At 44.5% G+C, this 22,350-nt stretch overlaps 4 protein-coding genes across 13 annotated transcripts; 3 read left to right on the forward strand and 1 right to left on the reverse strand.

Annotated features, from left to right (window-relative positions):
• Nucleotides 1-1,957: 1,957 nt before the first annotated feature.
• Nucleotides 1,958-6,789, forward strand: LOC135637840 (type I inositol polyphosphate 5-phosphatase 8-like). 5 transcript variants are annotated; one of them, XM_065150668.1, is made up of 11 exons: nucleotides 1,958-2,136; nucleotides 2,979-3,032; nucleotides 3,105-3,180; nucleotides 3,254-3,334; nucleotides 3,450-3,546; nucleotides 3,691-3,798; nucleotides 4,860-5,295; nucleotides 5,361-5,560; nucleotides 5,665-5,773; nucleotides 5,854-6,002; nucleotides 6,118-6,789. In XM_065150668.1, exons 2-11 carry the CDS (start codon nucleotides 3,003-3,005, stop codon nucleotides 6,410-6,412), a joined length of 1,581 nt encoding a protein of 526 aa, XP_065006740.1. In that variant the 5' UTR covers nucleotides 1,958-2,136; nucleotides 2,979-3,002; the 3' UTR covers nucleotides 6,413-6,789. The 5 variants fall into 5 exon arrangements, with proteins under 5 accessions (XP_065006740.1, XP_065006744.1, XP_065006742.1 ...); XM_065150672.1 differs by having other exon boundaries at nucleotides 3,453-3,546; XM_065150670.1 differs by having other exon boundaries at nucleotides 3,257-3,334.
• A 230-nt stretch (nucleotides 6,790-7,019) lies between these two features.
• Nucleotides 7,020-13,330, reverse strand: LOC135637839 (uncharacterized). Its single transcript, XM_065150667.1, has 9 exons — nucleotides 13,175-13,330; nucleotides 11,279-12,977; nucleotides 10,845-11,071; nucleotides 10,421-10,753; nucleotides 9,231-9,477; nucleotides 8,637-8,765; nucleotides 8,341-8,556; nucleotides 8,110-8,233; nucleotides 7,020-7,440 (listed from the first exon to the last, which is right to left on the reverse strand). The coding sequence occupies exons 2-9, from the start codon at nucleotides 12,836-12,838 to the stop codon at nucleotides 7,202-7,204; spliced, it is 3,075 nt and encodes a 1,024-aa protein (XP_065006739.1). The 5' UTR covers nucleotides 12,839-12,977; nucleotides 13,175-13,330; the 3' UTR covers nucleotides 7,020-7,201.
• A 3,615-nt stretch (nucleotides 13,331-16,945) lies between these two features.
• On the forward strand, nucleotides 16,946-18,180 carry LOC135638462 (transcription factor bHLH111-like). The gene is made up of 6 exons (XM_065151571.1): nucleotides 16,946-17,005; nucleotides 17,093-17,251; nucleotides 17,394-17,468; nucleotides 17,539-17,604; nucleotides 17,723-17,773; nucleotides 18,001-18,180. Exons 1-6 carry the CDS (start codon nucleotides 16,946-16,948, stop codon nucleotides 18,178-18,180), a joined length of 591 nt encoding a protein of 196 aa, XP_065007643.1.
• A 788-nt stretch (nucleotides 18,181-18,968) lies between these two features.
• Nucleotides 18,969-22,084, forward strand: LOC103986145 (uncharacterized). Of its 6 annotated transcripts, none has more exons than XM_065150191.1 (6): nucleotides 18,969-19,462; nucleotides 19,553-19,803; nucleotides 19,882-19,939; nucleotides 20,091-20,610; nucleotides 21,232-21,512; nucleotides 21,602-22,084. In XM_065150191.1, exons 4-6 carry the CDS (start codon nucleotides 20,098-20,100, stop codon nucleotides 21,759-21,761), a joined length of 954 nt encoding a protein of 317 aa, XP_065006263.1. In that variant the 5' UTR covers nucleotides 18,969-19,462; nucleotides 19,553-19,803; nucleotides 19,882-19,939; nucleotides 20,091-20,097; the 3' UTR covers nucleotides 21,762-22,084. The 6 variants fall into 6 exon arrangements, with proteins under 6 accessions (XP_065006263.1, XP_065006265.1, XP_065006264.1 ...); XM_065150193.1 differs by having other exon boundaries at nucleotides 19,745-19,803; XM_065150192.1 differs by lacking the exon at nucleotides 19,882-19,939.
• The last annotated feature ends 266 nt before the right edge of the window (nucleotides 22,085-22,350 follow it).

A 22,350-nucleotide genomic window follows, 5' to 3' on the forward strand; every position in this document is an offset into this window, starting at 1 on the left:
AGCTAAGTCCGTGACAAATGGTATCAGAGCGAGATAAGCACTCATAGAAACACTTGACATGCAAATGTGAGGGACCTAGCGGGGCTGCGTTGAGGGCAGTCAGCACACGTGCCACCGTTTGAGGGAAAACGAGTATAGAGATGTAGGGAAAAGAAGTCACTCGGAGGAGCGGGCATATGAGATTGACATTCAGAGGATGACCAACCCTTCATACAAGAGGCACCATGAGAACAAATAAACTTGGAAGAATGCGGAACGCACAAAGATTGGGATGGTTGAATTCGAGCTACAACTCAATATTGACAACTATACTTGATGGTGCTCAAAGCAAGCGAGACGCTTGGTAAAGGATGAGACAATGCAAGGTAGAATGAGTTGCTCAGCGACCGAAACAATTGTGCAAAGCTCATAGAGGTGAGGGGAATTGCTAACTCGAAGAATTCGGTACTCATGCATGGGCTTGTATGTGGACGATGGAATGTTCACGACCATCCCAAGGCCATCGAAACTCGGCGCCATGAAGCATTAAAACTTTCTCTTCGGCATGTGAAGGATACATTTGTAGGAGGCTGAAGTGTACAGTAAGTTCAGCATGTTGCTAGGCCTTGAGTAGTGCAGCAGGGGCTGTATTGATGTGGAGTCGCAATCTAACAAGTGCGTTTGCAGGAAGCAGAACAATGCATAGTTTGTTCAGCAAATCGGAGTAGTCTAAGGGGATGGTGGTCTCCGAAACTTTCAAAGAGAAAGAAGCATAGAGAGATATTACTCCAACGGGACAGATATCCAGAAGGGATAGGTCCCGATTCTCCAGAGGGAGAATCATGTGCAACAGACCGCACATGTCAAGGAGGAGTACCCAATCATGCATGTTTCATCTTCTACTACAGCTTGATCATTTCCGTCCGACAAAATGTCATGAGCGTATGTCAATCATGCATCTTAATCGCTAATTTGGACAGTACGACTTGTTAGATCGTTGTTCCTACATGTTCTGTGAGAATTATCCCCCTTCTCTTTCCTGAGACGATCTTGCAGAAAAGAAGTCCATGGTGGATGTCATCTGTCTCTCGGCTCTGCAGATGGTTTCGCGCACAAGCTTAGTTGAGAGGAAGATGGACGCCATGGTAAATCACCCTGTTTACATCCCCAGCCGGATCTGCTGGTTCTATGTTTACAAACACAAATCTTCTACCTCAGCCTTGCATTCATGTTCAGGGATACATGTCTTCCGGGCATCCTCCTCGTAGATATCTTTGGTGGTTTGACTCGATTTGCTCATCTCTATGCCACAAGATTTCAAAAAAATCGGCTGTGATCTTGTTGCCACTGCTGCGAACACGGTGATAGATTGCCTATCCGAGAATGGACTAGAGGAGAAAGCAACTCAGGAGTCTGCTTGGGCTCCCCATCCTTGTTGCTTCCCTGGTGGTGGTTCCATACAAACCACCAAAATCTGACTCTATCCTCTCCTTTCGAACCGTCCATTTCCTTCATGCGTTCGCTTTGGATTTATTTCATCTCCTGATGCAGTCGGTCTCGATCTACGACGACCTGCTGAGGACCACAAACAAGAGACCAAAAAAAAAAAAGGAAAAGGATATTGATAGATTATCGCAATAAAAGATAAATAATAATAATTATTATTTTCCTCATATACATTACAATGGACCGAGGAGTGACCCAGGAATAGGAGATGACCGGTTCCATGCAAGTCTACCGTCAACAGGGTAACATGTGGACAGGCGGATTCCAAGTAACAGCCATACCAGCACTCGTCTCTCTCGCTATGTCTGGCCGTATCCAATGGATCGATCTGGACCGTCTGATGCGAAGGAATACGTTGTACGGAACCGTATTAGCCGGCGCAGAAGCAATAATAACAACTATTGTAAATAATAATAATAATAATAATAATAAACAAACCTTTTTAAAAGCCACTCCCTCCGCCGCGGATGCCATGCGATGTGGCCACCTTAGTCTACTAAAACTGCGCCTCGCCATTCACCTCTCTCTCTCTCTATCGACTTCGCCTGACTCATTCGATTTAGGGCTGCCGAGAAGGGAGGAGGAGGAGGCGGACGAAAGGTGAGCCGCTCCGCCGAGATCTCTTCTTCCTCGCCTTTTCGTTGGTCCAAAGTAAGATTTCTGCACTTGTTGACTCTCTCTCTCTCTCTCTCTCTTTCTTTCTCTAGAAAAGGAGCAAACTTTATTGGTTTCTTTGTGTAGTTGTTAGAAAGCGTAACTCGGGTGCATGTAATATCTGTGTTCTTCCGGCGGAGAAACGTGTGTTGAAAAGATTTCTTGCCGTACGTTTGCTTTCTTCTTGAGAGAAGATAAAAGATATGTCTTGGACAATGTCGATAATGATGAACTGGGGAGCCGTCTTCCGTTCTTGCCGTTCTGATTCGTCCTCATGCAGTATATATCATGATATGCGGGACATCAATCGGGGGAACGAAGATCTATTAATCGTACAGTGGAATTATTCCGCATTTCATTCTATAGGTTGTCAGAAATTTCCAGATCGTAAGTCTTTTATGAAACCATTCGTTTCTTATTTCCCCAAGATTTCTTCTCTGTCCTGCCATCACAAATCATGCTTCTTCTTCTTCTTCTTCTTCTTCTTCTTACTCTTATTCTACTTAGGCCACTCATGATTTGATGGTAAAGTGGTGGGAGACACGGTCAAAGCTCGTTAGCTTCAATCTCTGGCTTCCTTCCATTTCTTGCCTGTCCATAAATCTACATATATCTTTGGCAACTGGTCGTAGGAGAAAGCGAGTTAGTCTCAAAAGCCACTTTACGGTTCTGGTTAACTACTCCGACCTTCCGCACCTTTTTCTTCTCTTCTCTGTACAGAGTTTCAAAAGCTTTGTCAGAGGAGGGGACGGGATGGCTTCCTTTTCCTTGCGTCGTTTCGTGTCCTTGTTCGTCATGCTCCGAAGATGATCGATCGTTTTGATTCTCTCCTTCCACAGGTGTGCGTCTTCCTCGTCGGAGCAATGGGACGAGAGCCAACTCTGATACAAAAGGTGAGACTTCTCTTACAGAAACAAACCACGGTAGAGTTTCCCAACTCATGTCAGATGTCCTCTGCCCTCCAGTCTTATTCTTGGCCCAAGACTGTAGTCCGGAAATGGCTCAACTTGAAGACCTCAGAGATCTGTTCTGAACGCAGCAGTAAGTCCGAGTCCTCCGATTGCCTCCTGTTCCTGTCATCGAATTACCTGACATCTTTCTCCTTGGATCAAAGCAGAGAAGAACGGAGATGTACAGAGGAGGAAGAGCTGTTCGGACAAGGACAGTAGCGTGCTCAGGAGAAGGGACTTGCCAGGTAATCCGCAGCTACTCGACAACATAACCCCAACTCCTCTCCCAATCATCTGCAAAGCATTAACGAGACAACTCCAAAGGTTTCAGTCTTTTCAATTTCTTTTTCTATGAATTAGTAGGTGGATGGCTGGCGGAGGGCCGTGACAATCTCGAGCCTCCCCGCGTGCCGAGCTACTCGCCAACTGGCTCTTCTCCGCCCATCGACAACCTCCGGTAAGGGGGCACTGATCCCACAGAGAATATGTTGGAGTTGTTGCCGTCGCATTTGTTTAATCCCCCGTGAAGCCATGGACTAATTAACTCATCGACTTGTGTCGCACATGCCGCCGCTGATGATGACGACGATGATGCGGGTAGGATGGTCGTAGGGACATGGAACGTGGGAGGGCGCCCGCCCCACTGTGGGCTCAACCTCAGGGATTGGCTTATGAGCACGCCTTCCTCCCCAGACATCTATGTCCTCGGGTATCTCTCTCTCCTCTACATATATAGTAGTATGCAGCTCTGCCTTTAGTTTTCTTACATCCAGCTTTAGCAGCTGCTAATCATGATGATTCCCTCGCTTTCATCAACTTCTTTCCCAAAAGGAAGAACCTTTTAGTGATGGCTTATTCTACACAACCGCAAAAACACCTGCCACGGTCACAGATGGCTTGTTTAAGTGGAGGACTGACTGCATAAAAAAATGGGGGCATCAATCTAACCACAAAACGTGGTTGCGTTTTGTGGGCTGGAACCATTAACCCCTATAGATCCTCGTGCTGCTGCATGCATCCATCCAATTGCAGTCTCCAGCAGCAGCACGAGGATCTATCGGGGTTAATGGTTCCAGCACTAGAGATTGGAAAGCCAGCTGGTGGAGCGATGAAAGATGCTGATAACGAGCCAATACCACTAGCATCTCTGTCCCGTTTCTCTTCTGCTCCTTTTTCTCATATCCCGTGTAGCCTTTTCTTATCACCACTATATGCTCCGAGTGGTCTCTTATCGTCTGGCACATGGTATTACGGATGGATGATGTGAAGCAGAAAGGCCAAGTCCTTTCGACTGCCATCCCTTGTGCCACCCCCCATTGGCACGCACAAAGCCTGATGAACTGGAAAGTTGCTTCGCCGCAGTAGCACTCCAGCAGTAAGAAGACATGATGTTAAGGGAGTCCTACTACGTGATGACTGGAGCTCAATTTTCTTGGGCTCTTAATGATGTGCCGCTGTATCGCATTTGACACAGATATGGGACTGTGATTACTGATTGAGATCAGCGTCCTTTCTCGTCTGATAACTACGGTTATCACTCACTCTCTTCGAGTGACGTTCGATTTCAACAAGACATGTCGCTTGGCTTCTTAATCCCATCGGCACCGACAACTCGTAATGAAAGCATTTGCATCGGTATCATGATGTTCGAAGGAGAAGGCTGAGGATTTGGGGTGCTCTGTATAATTCTGGCCGTGTGCGACACGATCTCGTCGCGGCGGACTTTGTGGCACCTGAATCGCCCATGTTAATCCTGTCCTTCTGCTGCAGGTTTCAGGAGATCGTCCCCTTGAACGCCGGGAATGTGTTGGGCCCCGAGGACAAAGGCCCCGCCTGCAAATGGCTCTCCCTCATTCGGCAGGTGCTGAATCCCCCCGGAATCCACGGCGACGCCTCGGAGTCCGACTCCCCGTCGGCTCAGAAGCCGCGGGTCAGCTTCTCGGATCTCTTGTCCATGGAGCTGGAGCTGGAGGAGCCCGAGGACGAGCTCGCGAGCATGAATCCCAGCTCCAGCAGCGGCGGCGAGTCGCCGGATCTCTACCTGGGATCGATCACGCCGCACCGCGGGGGTTACTGCCTCGCCGCGAGCAAGCAGATGGTGGGCATCTTCCTCTGCGTGTGGGTGCGAGCCAGCATCATGCACCGCATCAGCGCCCTCGAGATCTCCTGTGTCGGCAGAGGCATCATGGGCTGCATGGGGAACAAGGTTTGCCCACCTCGCTGTTCACCAACGCCATCAAGTAGCTCCTGACACGCCTCGCCCCCCTGCAGGGGTCGATCTCGATCAGCATGACTCTGGAGCGAACCACGTTCTGCTTCATTTGCACGCATTTGGCGTCCGGAGAGAAGGACGGCGACGAGGTCCGAAGGAACTTGGATGTCGCGGAGATCATGAAGAGAACGAGATTCCAGCAATCACATAGGATCGCAGGGCCAGCGCCATATCTACCGGAGACAATTCTGGAGCACGAGTAAGCCTCCGATCGAGCTTCTGAAACAAAAAAGTAGCTCGTTGGAACTGATGTCTCTATCGTCATCGTCGGGCTATTCCACTGACCATTAATTCAACTTGCAGCAAGATTATATGGCTCGGAGATCTCAATTACCGATTGGCTTCCACGAACAGCGACACCCATCAACTGTTGCAGAGGAATGACTGGGAAACCTTGTTGCAGAAGGACCAGGTGAGAGAAAGATACGCGATACACTGGGAAATCCGTGTAAGAACAAAACTAAGCTTCTACATCGTGTCATGTACTCGCAGCTTCTGATAGAACAGAGAGCCGGACGTGTGTTTGCCGGATGGGACGAAGGGAAGATATATTTTCCTCCGACATACAAATACCTTGCGAATTCTGACATTTACGCCGTCGATCAAGCAAAATCGAGAGAGAAAAGGCGCACCCCTGCTTGGTAATCCCCCATCACATGACAGTGGTAACAAAGAAGCAGAGAGAGAGAGAGAGAGAGAGAGATGTCCTGTTTCCAGTATCCAAGTTCTAATGTCGTGCGGTGGTTGATGTAACAGGTGCGATCGTATACTGTGGCGGGGGAAGGGGATGAAGCAAATGAGTTACGTGAGAGGCGAATCGCGGTTCTCCGACCACCGCCCGGTCTACTCCCTCTTCTCTGTACTGATGAACGACGGCCTGTTCGACCACGGCGGGGTGATGACGGCCGAAGAGCATAAAGCAGCCGACGTGGATTCAAAGAGCAGCAGCCCCCTGTCGTCGTCATCGCGAGGGAAGGTGCAGGCCGAGGAGCTGTTCCTCGTAGCAACAACACCGAAGCCACATGGAAGCCGACGGGTTCCGAACCTATAACCATCCTATTCTTCTTTCATTAACCAATACAAACGAAGAAAGAGAGAAGCCAAGCTGTGCTCCGCAAAAAGCCAACGAGCGGCATTTGCTCGGTTAACCAAACGCTAAGCGGACGCCGCGGCGTGTCAAGGGGAAGCCAAAGGCGACGGCCTTTGCTGGTGCAATGCCGATCTCGTGCTCGCAGGTATGTCTCGAGAAAGACGTAGCTGTTGTAGCCCCCAAATCGAGGAGGGAAACTCGATGCTTTTTTGTTTTTTGATGACGAAGATACAAAAATGTGGTGAAGCGATTGATGAGTTACGGAGAAGTATGTAAAGCATGGCAGCTCGAGTTGCATCTTTTCGTCAGCTTTTGCAGGCAGGAGACCTGTTGCGTTCCGCATCGGCTCGATTCTTCCATTACCTTTGGCTGGTACGGGAGAGGGAGCATGTTGAGTTGCTCTCGTCTCGCAGCCATGCGTTTCGATACCGTCGGCAAACATGCAATGACATCGAAGGCTAATCCAAACAGAAGATATGATCATTAACTTGCTGAGCATAAAAATCAAACAACATGGTTTGACAATCACCAAAGAAATGAGGCAGATGGTAATTGCTCGAATCAGATATAAAGGAGAATCAGCATCAGCTGCCATTTCTGAGTGTAAATGACAACAGAAACACCAAAAAGATGAACTGTTCAAAATTTGACAATGGTTCATGAGCATAGTACCTTTGCCTGAAACACCATAAAACTCAAGCAACAGCTCATTTCATATTATTTGTTCTGGGTCCGATATCGAAAAACTTTTCAATAAGGAAAACTGATCGCCTCAGGCTGTAATGCCTTCTGTACAAGCTCGGTTTGCTCTTGAACATGAACAGAGTAGAAACCTGTGGCCGTTGCAGCAGAAGGTGCCCTCCCGACGTACTTGATGTCTTCAAACTCCCCCCGACCTAGTGCCCTCGTGGCGGTGTATAGGCGAGGATTGATATAGCTGTATGCACCCATGTTCATTGGCTCTTCCTGACACCAGACAATTTCCGCATCTATAGAAACACAAATAAAGAACTGAAGTGAGCACACAGATTTTATTAGTAAATACCATCAACGAAAAAAAGAGTCTAAAGGCTACAATTTGTCCCAGGAGGCACAGATTACAATTTACAACAAATCCTAAGCCAATAAGAAATAGGATCTATAATCAACTAGCCAGTGGTAGGCTTTGCATTTAAGTTAAAGTCAGACTCAAGATGAAGTAATAATTGTAGGCCCGTGCTCCTCATGGATCCATATGACTTAAATCTTATCCAATAACTCTAAACTATCAGAAGAACCACAACTATACTCAAACTATCAGAAGGGGCTCTCAGCATTGATTAGGATAGAGAATTCACTGGCTGTTACAACTATGCTTTAACTACGAATGACAACATTTTGGTTTGGACAACAAGTCACAATATATACAAGTACACCAAAGTGAACATCTCTTGACTTCACACACACACACACACACACACACACACACATAAAACCATTTCTATCACTCGCTGTATTCACACCCACTCTCACCGTGCCAAGGTAAACCCCTCATGACTGATCAGACATTATGGATGTGACAATAACCAGAGGTAAAAACACTTGAACTTTAGTACCAACAATGAAAGGAACTAGAAGCAATTAGCATTAAAGAAAAGATCAAAAACAGAAGTCCATACTTGGATATCGCTTAAGCTCTCTTTGAATGAGGTCATAGGGGAATGGGCAAAGCTGTTCCACTCTACAAATGGCTACATCCTGGCGATCCAACTTCTTGCGTCCTTCGTCAAGTTCATAATAGACCTGAAAAAAGCAAATGTGAAAATAAATAATTTATTCAAATATGAAAAAGTCATTAAAAATAGAGATCAGATTGTCTATTGAAACTGAAAGAAAATCACATGACTTGCCTTTCCAGAGCACAAAATGAGACGGTTAATACCCTCCTCTATCTCTTTGTGATTATTCTGGTCCTTTATAAGGCGTTTGAAACGTGTTCCTTGCTTATCAAATCCTGGATGGCCTTCAAGATCATCAAACTCGGATAGATTTGATTTGCAGTCCTTGTGCCGAAGTAGGTTCTTAGGGGACATCACAATCAGAGGTTTCCGGAACTCCCGATGAATCTAGACAAAATACCAAACAATGACTTCAACTGAATTTACTTATGCAATGGAACAAAACGATGATTTTTGCAAACACTAACCTGCCGTCGCAGAACATGGAAATAATTTGCAGGAGTCGTCACATTCACGACTTGCCAATTGCATTCCTGGATCTGTTTCCGGAGAGTTGGGTCCATCTCAGGAATTACATACGGGTTATCATCGCTCATCTGTTTAACATCATAGCACATTAACTCTCAGAGAAACACTTTAATTGCATGTTTGCAATTCTTCAAGTAGCTTTCAAAGGTGTGTGAAATTGACAATCAATATTCTTAAATAGCTCTATAATGTTGATACAGAAAAAGGAATTTCTCCAGGCCAGAAAAAATGTAGATCATATAAATGAACAGACATATCTTCATGAATAAAGACATACAAAGTCTCAATGTATTTGAACTATTTAAACCTACCGTACACGTAGTAAATAACGGATGAACAAGACCTTGGAAAGGGAAAAAGCAAAATCAACCATATAAATTTGGATTTGAACTAAAACTGCCTGATATGCATGCGGTCGTCAAGCACATGTTCATGTAAGGCCTTAGGCAAACATATAGACTCCTCTGCTTCACGATTTAGATGACAGGTTTACCAAGTATTATACATAATGCCACACGGTAATCATGAATTACCTGGAGGAAACGCTCCAATCGTGCACTTGAATGTTCTGGGCCTTGACCATCATAACCATGGGGAAGTAAAACAACAAGCCCAGTTTGGCGTAGCCATTTGGATTCTCCACTGCTCAAAAACTGATCAAACATTACCTGTGCACCATTTGAAAAATCACCAAACTGAGCTTCCCAAAGTATCAATGAGTTAGGGTTTTCCATCGAATAGCCCAATTCGAATCCAAGGACAGCAAACTCTGAAAGTGAACTGCATTTATAATGGAAGGTTAGAAAGTTGAGCTCAGCTATAGCAGATTACTGTATACAAGCAGCCCTTCATGTTATCATCATTACTAGAAATAAGTAATGAAAGCAACTTAGTGAGGGTCTTAATTGACAATAAATGTTTCTTTCATTTGAATTCTTTGCAAATCAATAGTGACGTATTATGGGAATACAAATGTGTGCTAGTATCAAAAGAACAAAACATTCAATGATGAGAAAAAACAATGGAATCGAGCAATCTATATATCAAGAATAAATCCAGAAATATGTTCCAGGACAGCAAGAAACGTCCCAAGGTATCTAATTATCCCAGAATTTTGCATAATATAAGTCACCAAATAGATAACCAGTCATCTGAAAATTGCTCCTGCGAAGAGTTACAGAAACGTAGAGCTATTTTTTTACGACACAAAACTGTGACTTATCAAATGCAGACCACTTCCAACATTGAAACAGGTTCCAGTCTAACAACAGGAAGTAGGACCAGATATTCTAAAGAATTTGATGATTTGACTGAAACATCTCACCTAGTAGTAATAAAAACAGACATTATTAAGTTTAAATTCATGAAACATGCAAAAGATGGCCATCATTGCAATATCTCTGTCACACTGTCAAACACATATGAAGCAATTATCCAGATTAAATTTTGGCATTAAAATCAAGTAAAAAAAAAAGTTCACCAAGTGTAGTTGAGTAAAATACCATGTTAACATTTATAGTTAAGAAATTCAGACAATCAAGAGCCTCTTATACACCACCAAATCGCAAAAATAAATCAATATCATATTTTCCTACACAAACCTCATTAGACTTGCAAGAAAGTGAATTATATAACAAGCTGAGATTATCAAGTCAGATAACTTATGTTTACTCAATAGCGAATAACAGCACAGACCAAAATACGTGAAAACTATGGTACAAACCTGTTGCTGACAGTGAACAACTCTTCATCTTGGTTCATCACAATATGATCCAAAGGGCAGTATTTCTCTCCCGTCTGTTGGTCGTGAATAACTGAATGACGATGACTAAATGTACCTCTTTCAACATCTTGGCCACTCAATCTAACATGATTTCCTTCTATAATTAGAGTAGCAAAAGCAAGTGCCTCTCCCATTGCCCAGTCAATGCCTTCCCCACTTTCAATCATCTGAGCACGTTGCTCAAAGATCTTTTTTACTGCTCTATGAGGCTTGAAAGTTTCAGGAAGAGTTGTAATGGCTTGTCCAACGCGTTTCAAAATCTCAGGTTTAACTCTGCGGAACAAGGCAGTTGTTTACGCAGTGCATCACCAGAACAAAGAATTGCATAGAAGAAATTTTTAACCAACAAAACAAGTCACGATACCCAGTGTTTCGAATACGCGAAATCTGTTCTGGAGACTTAAATCCTAACCAATATGCTGAAAGCCAGTCCCTCCTTTTTGGAACATAGTCTTTGCTGTTAATAAACTCTTCATTCAAAATGGAAGTGACTTTGTTGTGAATTCTTTCGATATCTTCTTTAGTGATTTCTCCCGACTCCAAGAGTTTGCTTTGGTAAATTTCAAGTGCACTTGGATGATTCCGTATGACCTGTTAAAGGGGCAAAAAATATATAATTAACATTGTCAAGTAGCAATTATGAAGACCTATTACAAGTCAATGTAGAAGGTATATTGCAAATGATTGCAAGCGTACACAATTTGAAGCCTTCAGCGAAAATTAAAGCTATTATGTCATAGATGACCCAACTCATAAAGCACCACTGTGCAAAAAACCAAAACTAGGAGAATGATTCACCTGATACATTTTAGGTTGTGTGAAAGAGGGTTCATCAATCTCATTATGGCCAAATCGTCTGTAACATACTATATCAACCACCACATCTGAATGGAATGTCTGCCTCCACTCCGCTGCAAGCTCACAAACATGGACAACTGCTTCCATATCATCTCCATTTACATGAAAGATTGGAGCATTCAGGGCTTTGGCAACGTCTGTGCAATATTGAGAAGACCTTCCGGACCCAGGATCAGTGGTGAATGCAACCTGATTGTTAATCACTATGTGGATTGTTCCCCCGGTAGTGTAGTTGGGGAGGGCACTGAGATGTAGAGTCTCATAGACCACACCTTGTCCTGCAAAACTTCCATCACCGTGGATCAATACACCCATATTTTTTATCCTATCAATATCGTTGGAGTAGTATTGTTTTGCCCGTGTCTTCCCAACCACAAGTGGATCAACAGCCTCCAAATGACTTGGATTGGCGACCAAGGATAAATGAATCCTTTTGCCACCTCTGGTTGGCCTGTCATATGAAGTACCCAAATGGTATTTCACATCACCTGTTCCTGTATACAACCCAACTTCCCCATCCACAGGCTTTGTGCCACTGCTGAATTCACTGAAAATCTGACGCAAAGGCTTCCTGACAACATTGCCCAAGACATTCAGCCTGCCTCTGTGAGACATTCCAATAACAATACTCTCCACCCCCTGGTCAGCCGCTCTATCAAACATCTCCTTCATCCCAGGAATCAGGGTCTCCCCTCCTTCAAGACCGAACCGCTTTGCAGCAGTCCACTTGGTAGCCAAGAAATTCTCAAACTCAGTGCTCCAAATAAGCCTGTCAAGAATGACCTCTCGCCGTTCCCGACTGTACTCCCTAGGTTTGACCGTCTCAATCTTGTCCCTTATCCAATTACACTTATCCCTATCAGGGATGTGCATGTACTCATATCCCACGTTCCCGCAATACGCTTGCTCGAGCCTGTTCAAAATCTCACGGAGGGTTTGCACAGGGCGGTTATCCGACAAGAAGCCAGCCATCCTCCACACACCAAGGAAGAACTCCCTATCCAAATCTGCCTCCGTGAATCCATAGAGACCCAAATCCAAATCCTCAGGGATTTCACGCTCCTCCAAACCCAAAGGATCTAACTTGGCCTTCATGTGGCCATTGACCTGGTAGGCCCTGACGAGCAGTAGCAATCGCATGCTCTCCTGGATGGTCTGGCCGGAGATTCCTGGCGACGTGGCGGCCTGTCCAACGAAGTTCCTAAAGAAGTTGTCCCACGACTCATCGACGCTGTTGGGGTCAGCCTCCCAGGCCCGCTGCAGCTCCTCCAAGTAGACACTGCTGGTGCCATCCAGGAAGCTGTCGGTCAGCCTAGAGAGGGGCACAGCCCGGGGGATCGGCGCGGCAGACTCGGCTTTGCGCCGAAGGGCGGCAGAGTGGAAGCCCCGGGAGGGCGGAGAGGGGAGGGCGCGGGGCCTGCCGATGTGATGCGGCGCCTGAGATAGGTTTCTCCTAATGGCCAATCTGGCCACGCCGGACACGGCCCTAAACCACGCCATGGCGATGGATCTCGACCAAGATCCGGTGGATCACCACTAAAAAGATCAACTTTCTTTACAGAGAAACCGTTAATATCGGAGAACAAGGAGATCAAACCTTAAACCATAGACATCACAAGCTGAGAACGCGACGACAATCCTGAAAATTGTAGAACCACAAAAAAAGAATTTTCATCAAGGCATTACTTTCTTCGTCATTACTAAAAAACAGACTAATCTGCAAGAAACTTGGACAAAACTAACGAATCAAATATGGAGGAAAGATGAAAACAACAGAAACACGTCAAGATTCGACGACAGAAGACTAGTAAGTGATGTTGCGGGTGGCGATCGCACCTGAAATGCAGGTAGGAGAAGGCGGAACCCTAACCCTGGGCGAGAAGCCAAAGGCTTCCTTATATCGTCAGAAGGCCAGTCCGCCACAGAGCCGCCTTTCCCGAGCCTCCCAGTTTGGTGGTCTTCTCTACGCCTGTGGTTCTCTGAACTACGCACCTCTTTTTCATAATTGCACTCCCACTTGTCACACGAGATAGGAAGGATTAGGCGACGAGACAAAAAACTGGGGTGGCATATATCAAAAAGGCGAGCCACTGTGTTCGAGTCGACGAACCACGTTTACCGAGTTTCTAGTGTGCGACGTGACGGCGTGTCACTCCGACCGTTTCGTTGGCCCATTCGGTGTGGATGCCAGCTCGGGTGCAACATGCGGAGAAAAGCTAAAAGGGCCCCTTCAAACCAGAACCGTCCATCCTACTTTTGTTTCTAATCTCAACCGTTCATCTACTTCTTCTTATTCAAAAGGGGCAGGCGAAGAGTCAGATGGACGACTCCGAGACGACGCTTTGCCGTGCACGATTCCGTCGGTGTAATTTGCATTCTTCAGGATCTCCCCAATGTCGCCGAGACACGAACGACGCCCTGTCGTTCACGTGCGTGTCTGACAGATGGCAACCCAAGCGGTCTACGTGACGTGAAACCTGATGCCTGTGCTGGCTGGAACAGGCGAGCCTCACCAAGGGAATCGGAACTCGCTCGTTTACGGTTTGAATTTGGGACGCGTCCACAGTCTTGGTTGGGATGGGTTGGGTCTCGACGCATCTATTATTCCATCTTCTTTATTCTTTCACCATCTGGATTATGAAATCATATTATTCGATTCTAGAATTGACCGAGTGTTTTTACCACCTAATCTGTCCTGTACTGTGGACATGACACGTGTGCTATTTGACCATATGCGTCGTGCAAGTCAAACCCATTGACTTTGTGGAGAAGGAGAAAGAATTTGATACATTACAGATCCGACTTTCGGAAGCATCATACACGTTTTGGTTATTATTGCCCCTTACGATTGTTTCCACAAGACATCAAGATGATCGATAATTTGCATCTTTCTGTATGATTCGTCTCGGAAAATCTCGAAGAGGAATTAGGGGAAAAAAAGAGAAGCAACGTCGAACTTGCACCGAGCTAACAAAGGTTCATCTGTTATAGTTCTGAGCAAATGACCTTGATAGAATGACGATGACGATCTCCCACCACGGATCCAAAGTCTCGGAGCAAGGTCGGTTATGTGGCAAGTTTCCTTCTCTAGTTTCATCAGCAAGGGCACGAAAACTTTTATTGTCTTCGAGTAGACTGATAACACCTTTTCATCAAGATTATTCATCTAAGTATAAAATAAATATGATGAGGATAGTAATTATGATAAGACTCGACTGACGTCAGTCGACGCCTCACGCCTCGATCGACGCGGCAGCACCCGATCAAACGGATCAGAATATCGACCGAAGCGCATTAACGCCTACTCAGGCTCGGTTCTTCACATCACGTCAACGCCAATGTCAGATGCTACCAGTCTGACCCCTGCAAGCGGGCACATCAAACAACAGTAAGCTTCCCTATAAATACCCTAGCTTCTGAACGAGACAGGGAGGAGACGGGACAAAAAAAAAAACTCTTCTTCATCTGAAACCCCCTCCACTATCATTTGACTCGATCGTCGGAGGGGTCGGGTCGATCTTCCCGACCCGACCTTTGTGCAGGAGCGAAGCAAAAGGTCCCTGCCGGACACCAAGTGAGGAGTTCCCTTCCAAGAGAAAAGGCGACCCCGTCTCGGTCGGACCACCGAGCGCGACCACCTCGGCGGACTCGAAACCCGTCCCGGGAAGATTCCTCGTCATCCGGACCCGAACCGAGCCGCGTCGGCCTCGAGGCTAGGGCTCCAGATTGTTTACACTAACATATGTACTTTTATGATTTAAGATATTTAATTTCGCAAGCATACCAATTATTAGTATAAAATTATATCATGTTATTATGTAAAATAAATTTAATGTCAGAATCTAAAATTAAATAATAATATATCAATATTATGATTTTTTTAATGTCATTCAAAATAAGAAAATACTTCATAGTTTTTTTTTCTTCGATCCAATATAGCAACAACAATCTACAAAAAGAACTATAATTATTTTTTTTTCTTCTATCCTTGGTAGGATCATAAGAACTAAACAATATAATTAAAACTAAATAAAGATAATAATAATAGATCAATAATCTTGATAGTGTTGTGTATTGTATCGTAGCCTTAAGAAAATCTTTATATATTTATATGTAAGAATAGGAGATATAACATAAAGCATTATAAAAGTTCCTCCTAAGGAAACCTATGTAGAACGAAAGGAGGAGAAAACCTGTGCATGCAGTGAAGCATCTTGGGAATGCATATAAAGCTCAATTTATATTATAGCACACATTAACAAAATACATGACATGACGATCTGCTGCTACAACTATTTGGTGCGATGTCACTTGTCATCAACATATGGGGTTGAACACAAATTAATTTTGAGCTTATTTTAACATCACTTTGTCTCGTGGGAAGTCTTTCGAACTAGGAGTAGAAAACAAAACGGTCAACTGGTCTCAGAGGAGAAGAGAAGAGAAGAGAAGAGAAGAGAGAAGCCGTTCGAGTTAGCCAGAGTTTTCTCTCTTGCTAAGTAAATGATGCATCATTTATAGGGCAAAGGGATGGACTGACAGAGATATGAAACGGATGATCCCTCAAATCACGGCTATTTACGACATCTCTTCGCCTTTTCTACTCCCCACTTTGATTTCCTTCCTCAGTTTTCCCATTTCTATGCCAACAACCATCGTTTCTCATTCGTCTTCCTGTCCTGTGCTCCATCTCTAGCTTTTTCTCCGATGGCAAGCTTTCCTCAGACGTAAAGCAACGGAGCCATCCTTGTCGCAAGCAGTAGCAGTTCTGCATCCGAATTAAGCAAATATAAGGAGCTTCATTGGCTTCGCTTACTGCCCTTCCTCTCCTCCACCTACGCACCCAGTCAGAGGTATGTATTACTCTGCTTCCTTCGTTCTTATACCTTCTCGTCACCAGAACGCATTGTTGGGTTAATCATGCTTTAAACCTCTCTCAATTTTACATTAATTTCGTGGATTGCCTCTTCGTGTTGTTCTTCCCTAATATTTGCTGACTGAATTGTTCTGCATGTTTTTGCTTAATTCGATCGAATAATTGCAGCATCTAATGCAATATTTTCCTAGTTCACGTAAGATTGATTGCGGATCTTAGCATGCCACAGTTCCTGGAATCGAACGTCTTGGGAATGTGGAACGACGCAGCATTTCCCCAACTCTCTTTCCCTCGCAGCAGCAGCAGCTTCGGTATTATAGATATAAAAATATATATATATATATATATATTAAGTATCGAATACTGCTAAATTTCCGACATGGGTTCTCGTTAACTCGTCATGTGTTCGAGCAGGAAACTCGGAATGGCTGCAGAGTTCCAACACCTCTGCGGAGCTCGAGAGACTGTGAGTGTAGTACTAACAACGCTAACATTCTCTTGGTACTACAGTTCGATACCAGCTATAGAAATTCTTATAGTGAAGATGACTCATGAACAGAAACCACGACAATTTCCTCGGTTCCCGTCACGATAACTACAGTGATTGCTTGCAGCTCCAAGGCAGCTGTCCACCACATCTAGGATCTATCACAGGTCAGTTCAGTGATCGCTACGGATTTGTATAGAACAGTACATTTCCTGAATCTAATGCAGCAGGAGATGGAGATCCGATGACCGTCACAGTTGCTGCCGGTTCTGCGGAGGACAGCACTGCCGGAGTTCAGCGTAAAGTGAGTCGTCGTGCTTGAGTCAACCTCGAGGGGTAGTATAACGCTGTCTTTTTCTTGATCTGTTTCCGTCTTCTTCTTCTTAACTAGGTTTTGGCAGAAAGAAGGAAGCGTTCAAGGGCTAGAGAGCCTGGAACCAAGCATCAAACGACTTCACGTCCATCGAAGAGGCTGAAGACTGTGTGCAGGCAGACTCAGCATCGCCTGCCGGCGGACGAGTCAACAATGGCCGGAACGCAGCTCGTCAAAGTAGTAAAATTCCCACCTACTCTTCGGGATATATCTATGCATTATTATTATTCCACCAGTACACCCTTCCTTTTTCTTTTCTTCATGTTCCTTCATCCTTCATCATCATTCTTATTCTTGCATCGCGCAAATGGATATGTAGGCACCTGCGAGAAGGAGCCAGAAACTAGGGGATAAGATAACAGCTCTTCAGCAGCTCGTCTCTCCTTTCGGCAAGGTCATCTCTATTTAAAGTTTAGACTGTATGTGGAAGCAAATTGACAGCTAAATTGGATCTACGTATATAGACGGATACTGCATCGGTACTTCACGAGGCTGCTCTTTCTATCAACTTCCTTCACGAGCAAATAAAGGTACGTTCATCTAACATGTTCAATGTGTGTTCTGAATGAATCGTCTCTTATGAATGGTTTATATTTCTGAATCCAAACATGGTAACGAAATATTCATGATTCTGCTACCATGAAACAGATGCTGGCCTCTCCATACTTTGGAATGAGCTCGCCAGAAGTGCGGGTTCAGGTAATCGAATACGAGACCCTTCTTCCATGGATCTGCTATTCCTGAAATCCTTCATGAAAGATCGAAAAATAAAAAAGGAAGAGATTCCTCGAGCATTTTGTCATGTGGAACCGAACTCGTCATACGCTTCAGCTGATGCTTGCGCTTACCAAGTGATGATGCATACAAAACAGGCATTACTTGGAAGATTAACCCTGAATACTATATCCCGTATATATAATTGTCAGGGCCATGCACGCAACAGCGCTGACTTGCGGAGAAGAGGACTGTGTCTTGCTCCCGTCGACGCCATACCGGAGCTGATGGATGGAAAAGCTTGCAGTAGCTGTTGGCCAGAGATACTGGTGAGGGAAGCTGGTCTCGATCGCCACCGCCTTTCCAACTTCACCACCATGTATACACCGTGAGCACCGACCTCAGCGTGGTCTGCACCTACCATAGTTCGTGCTCCTCAAGCGAGACCCAGAATAGCTCCATGTCAGTTCGAAATGGTATGACGCCCAGAATAGTTCACATTGTAGTTGATGAGATGGCTTTGTGCTTGGTTGGTGGTGTTATTTCCGTTTACCTTTCTTTTCTAGAGAGGTGGACCGGTTTTAGTCCACATCTCTCGTTTAATTCTGTATACTTGATCATCTTTCGTGGTAGCATCTGCTCTATCCTTATATATGAACTTTCATCTTAGTTGGATTGCTTTAATGGTGCAAACACGCAGCAAAAGATTAATCTGTTGATATCTTTAGGGTTTAACCAGCCGGCTAGGTGATGACAGAGGAAAAGTCTTGGGACGTTGAACTGCCGATTGTTTGACCTAGACTGCATGAAGAAGATAATAGAAAAAGGCACGCCGATGAACTTGTCGTTGGCTGGTGGTAGGGTTCGATCAAAGTAAACTACATCATGGTTTAATATATATTTTTATGCATCTCTGAGTTTAATTTGAACAGATGTACGACAGGAGGAGACTGTGTCTCATCATTTACGTTTACACTTTACGCGCGTGTCGGGCCGGACGCGTTTGCCTATGGCCCACCATAGTGTAACTCGCACACGTACGATTTGCATGTCGATGTAGAGTGTAGAACGCAATGGCTACTAGTCGTCGGTCTCAACCGGGAAAGGCCACGTGTCAATCATCAGTGGATGATGGTCCACTATCTGCTGGTGGTCGTTGACCGTGAGGCTTGACCTGCCATAAAGCCCCCGTTCGTCTCCCCAGTTCTCCGATCGAGGTGACTAGGGTTGCTTCAAATCTTCTTCGATATTTTCTGCTTCTGTTCAGTCGTTGAATGGGCTAATTTGGATCGGGCGGCGTCGAGTTGGGGTTCGTCGGATCGCGATCTAGTGTTCCTTCCCGCCGCGGGCATCGACCATGCCTTCGGTATACGCAGGGCTCCCCCCTAGCCGCGCGGTCATGAGCCCATCGGTTACCTCGTTCAACGGCGGTTCTTGCTCCCATCGCCTTAAGCCACTCGAGAAATGGAGTCGTCGCGGTAATTTGAGTCAGTAGTGCGGTCCGCGCGTGGCACAGCGGTTGTTTTAGGGCTTCCTTCTCGTCTCCCGGTCCCTTTTCTTTGATCCGGAAGGGTTTTCTTAGATAACTTTGGATATTTTCCTTGATTGGCTGCCAGCGGCGAATTGTGAGTTGGAGGAGTGTTCGATTGGCTCTGGTTTCTTATACATGCGAAGGTAACTGATGCTACACTTCTACGTTGCTGTTATTCTAAGAAAGCTTTCTTCTTTTGTATTGTTTACGATTTTCTTTTTTTCGTGCGGCAGATGATCTGTCCTCCTTGCTGTTGTTTGGCTTATCTGATCAGCAGACTTCTATCTGTCGTTAAAGTTTAGTCATTGTATCGAACTCTGTACACAGCGATCAAATTGCAAGCCTTGTGTTCTTGTTGCTTAATTTTGATGCACACCATGTGCTATCCTTTTTAAAGGAAACATTATTCTGTTCTCTTTTGCTAGATTTTTGTAGCTGACATGTTTCAGTTTATTCTAAGGTGACTTATTGCATCTGCCTTCAGGTGAGGTGTCTTCTTCTTTATGTGGTAAAAATCAATGTCTAAATAGTATTGTAACTAGATTAGTTTTATTCTTTTCAGTATTAATCAACTATGCAACGATTAAGTGCTCTCTCGTATTCCTGTAAAGGGGTTTGAGGTAGGTACTTACACTGTTATGTCCTTCATGTTTAGCCAATAAACTTCCGTGGCATAATTTTCTTGCTACTATTTTATTACATTCTTGATACTTAATGTACATACGTGAAATTGTTATTGATGTGAACCCTTATCGGCTCTTGATACAACAGCAGCAAGATGGACAGTTTCTCTCGTGGTGATATGCTTATTGTCGATGCTAGTTGTGGCTTTTATGTATATGGCCTTGGCTGTGAGAAGTCACATGTAGAAAATGAAGAGAGTGCCTGTTGGAAAATTGAAGATACTGTGAACATCACATTTCATGGGATCTCGAGTGTTCCTTTTGTTAGTGAAAAGGATGTGTTAACAGTTCAAGACACTACTGTTGCTCCTGCGATGATATGCCCTGTTGGTGATCTTCAAGGGCATTTTTCTGGTTCTAATGCAACCTCAGATGAGGAAGTAATTGAACTAAAGCAGACCGAAGCTTACAAAGAGTTATGTCGTCCGGCTCCTTTTGATTTGAAGAAACAGAAAGCCTTGGCCAAGTCTGCAACATTTCCTTCCTCGATAGAGGTGGATGCTGCTGACTTGTCTATAAATGGTGGTTGTAGGCCAGAAACAGCTCTTCAAGACAAGTGTTCCTTCACATCTAATTATCCTACCTATGAACGTTCAGCCTCTCTTCCTGTGAGTTTCTGGTTTTCTAAGTAATGTTTAATGCTTAAGTTGTTTTCCTTACACCGTGCAGGTTTTCTTGGTGATGTATCATACTGAACATGTTTGTTTATGGTTGAGCATTATATATAAAATTTTGCATGCCAGCACAAAGATCTTTAGAAAGCAATGATATTGAGGGACTACACCTTTTTATTTGGTGAAAATGCAAAGCTTATCCTATAAAGCAGAGAGTGGAATATGACAAGAAAGGAAGGTCATTGTTTTTTTCTCTCATGGACTGGAATTTGTTGTTTCTCCCAGTAGGAGATAACATGAATGTACAAGTATACTTGATCATTTGTTTATTATATGCAGTGCTGTTAGTAATCTTAGACAGGGTTGGCGCTAGATGCAATTGACGTTGCTAGATTTTATTGCTGATGGCGATGTCTGTCATATGATTTTGTACTTTTTTCTTTGATTACATTGCTAAAATGTGATTCATGATAGAGCTTCCATGTGATTGTAATTTTCATGTAGAAGTGGACTATGCATATTTCACCGATTGAGGTTCTGTGGCAATATACGTTCGTTTCTGCAGTATTTCATATTTTTGCTCCTTAATCTATTGAGTGGACTGCTATTCTCCAGGCCTCCTCCAATCTGATTTCTGCCATGAAGGGAAGCCGTGCCCAGAATGGTTCACCTCTGAATGTGAAGTTACATGTAAAATGGGCTCCTGAGGTATATGATCCACCGTGCACCTTGTTGTCGCACACTGTAAAGAAGAGCTATCACCACCGGCACAAAGCAAAGAGGAAAGATAGGAATAAACACAAGCACAAAGGTAAGTCCACTCGGGGGAGTAATACCGAGAGGAGAATTGCAACTAGGAGCAGCGTCACCAATATGGCTGAACCTGTGGATACGAGGTTTATTCTGGATTAGAATAACAATTTGAGAAGAATTGTTCCATCTATGCACTTGTTAGTAAGAATGAACCTCACTATATTTTTTTCAGGTTGCAAATCACCGAGGACGGATTGCTGCTGAATGGACATGAAAAATCCAGCACAGAAGCCTTAGAATATGCAGTATGCAAGCAAGATACAAAGTGCCGAAGCACTGTATTGAGGGAGGCACTTGCTAAAGTGCATATTTCTATGGCAGAGGCAACATGAGAAGTCCTCGTCAGGGGCAATGTTTACACAGTATCATGTTGATGATTGTAGATAAATAAGCACGACACATTTACACTCATCCATCCGATGGTTTCCGTTTATCTTGCCTGTAGTGGTTGCCATTTTGCTTGTGCTGTTTTTGTGGGCTGAGGATGAGAACACCATGGTAATTTCGAGTTCCAGAAACTACAAACCTAAGAATGTCGTGTTGTCGTTTGGTCATGGTTGGAAGGAAATGCTGACGTTAGTTATGGTACTTGAACGTTTTGTTTGTGATGTTTCTTCATGGTTATATTTGAGATTTTTTGTGTGTTTTGGTTCAATTTTTAAAGGTGGCTACTCTTTAGTTGCCTAAAGTTTCGGTGATGTTGATGCTCTTCGTTTGATGGATTACGTGAATAGCAATATGGTCGTCGGACCACTATACATACAGGTATGCAAGGAATTAATGCATCATACGGTTCGTCTGGCTACCTGTATATGTTTGTGTCGAGGTCGTAAAGCCATCTTCCTGCTTAATAGTGAAGCCAGTAGTGACGCAGACTAATAAAGCACCTGATATCGTTGGTCCCATGTTTATTATGGTCAC

Source organism: Musa acuminata, chromosome BXJ3-5 (assembly GCF_036884655.1).
Source record: "Musa acuminata AAA Group cultivar baxijiao chromosome BXJ3-5, Cavendish_Baxijiao_AAA, whole genome shotgun sequence".
NCBI lineage: Eukaryota > Viridiplantae > Streptophyta > Magnoliopsida > Zingiberales > Musaceae > Musa > Musa acuminata.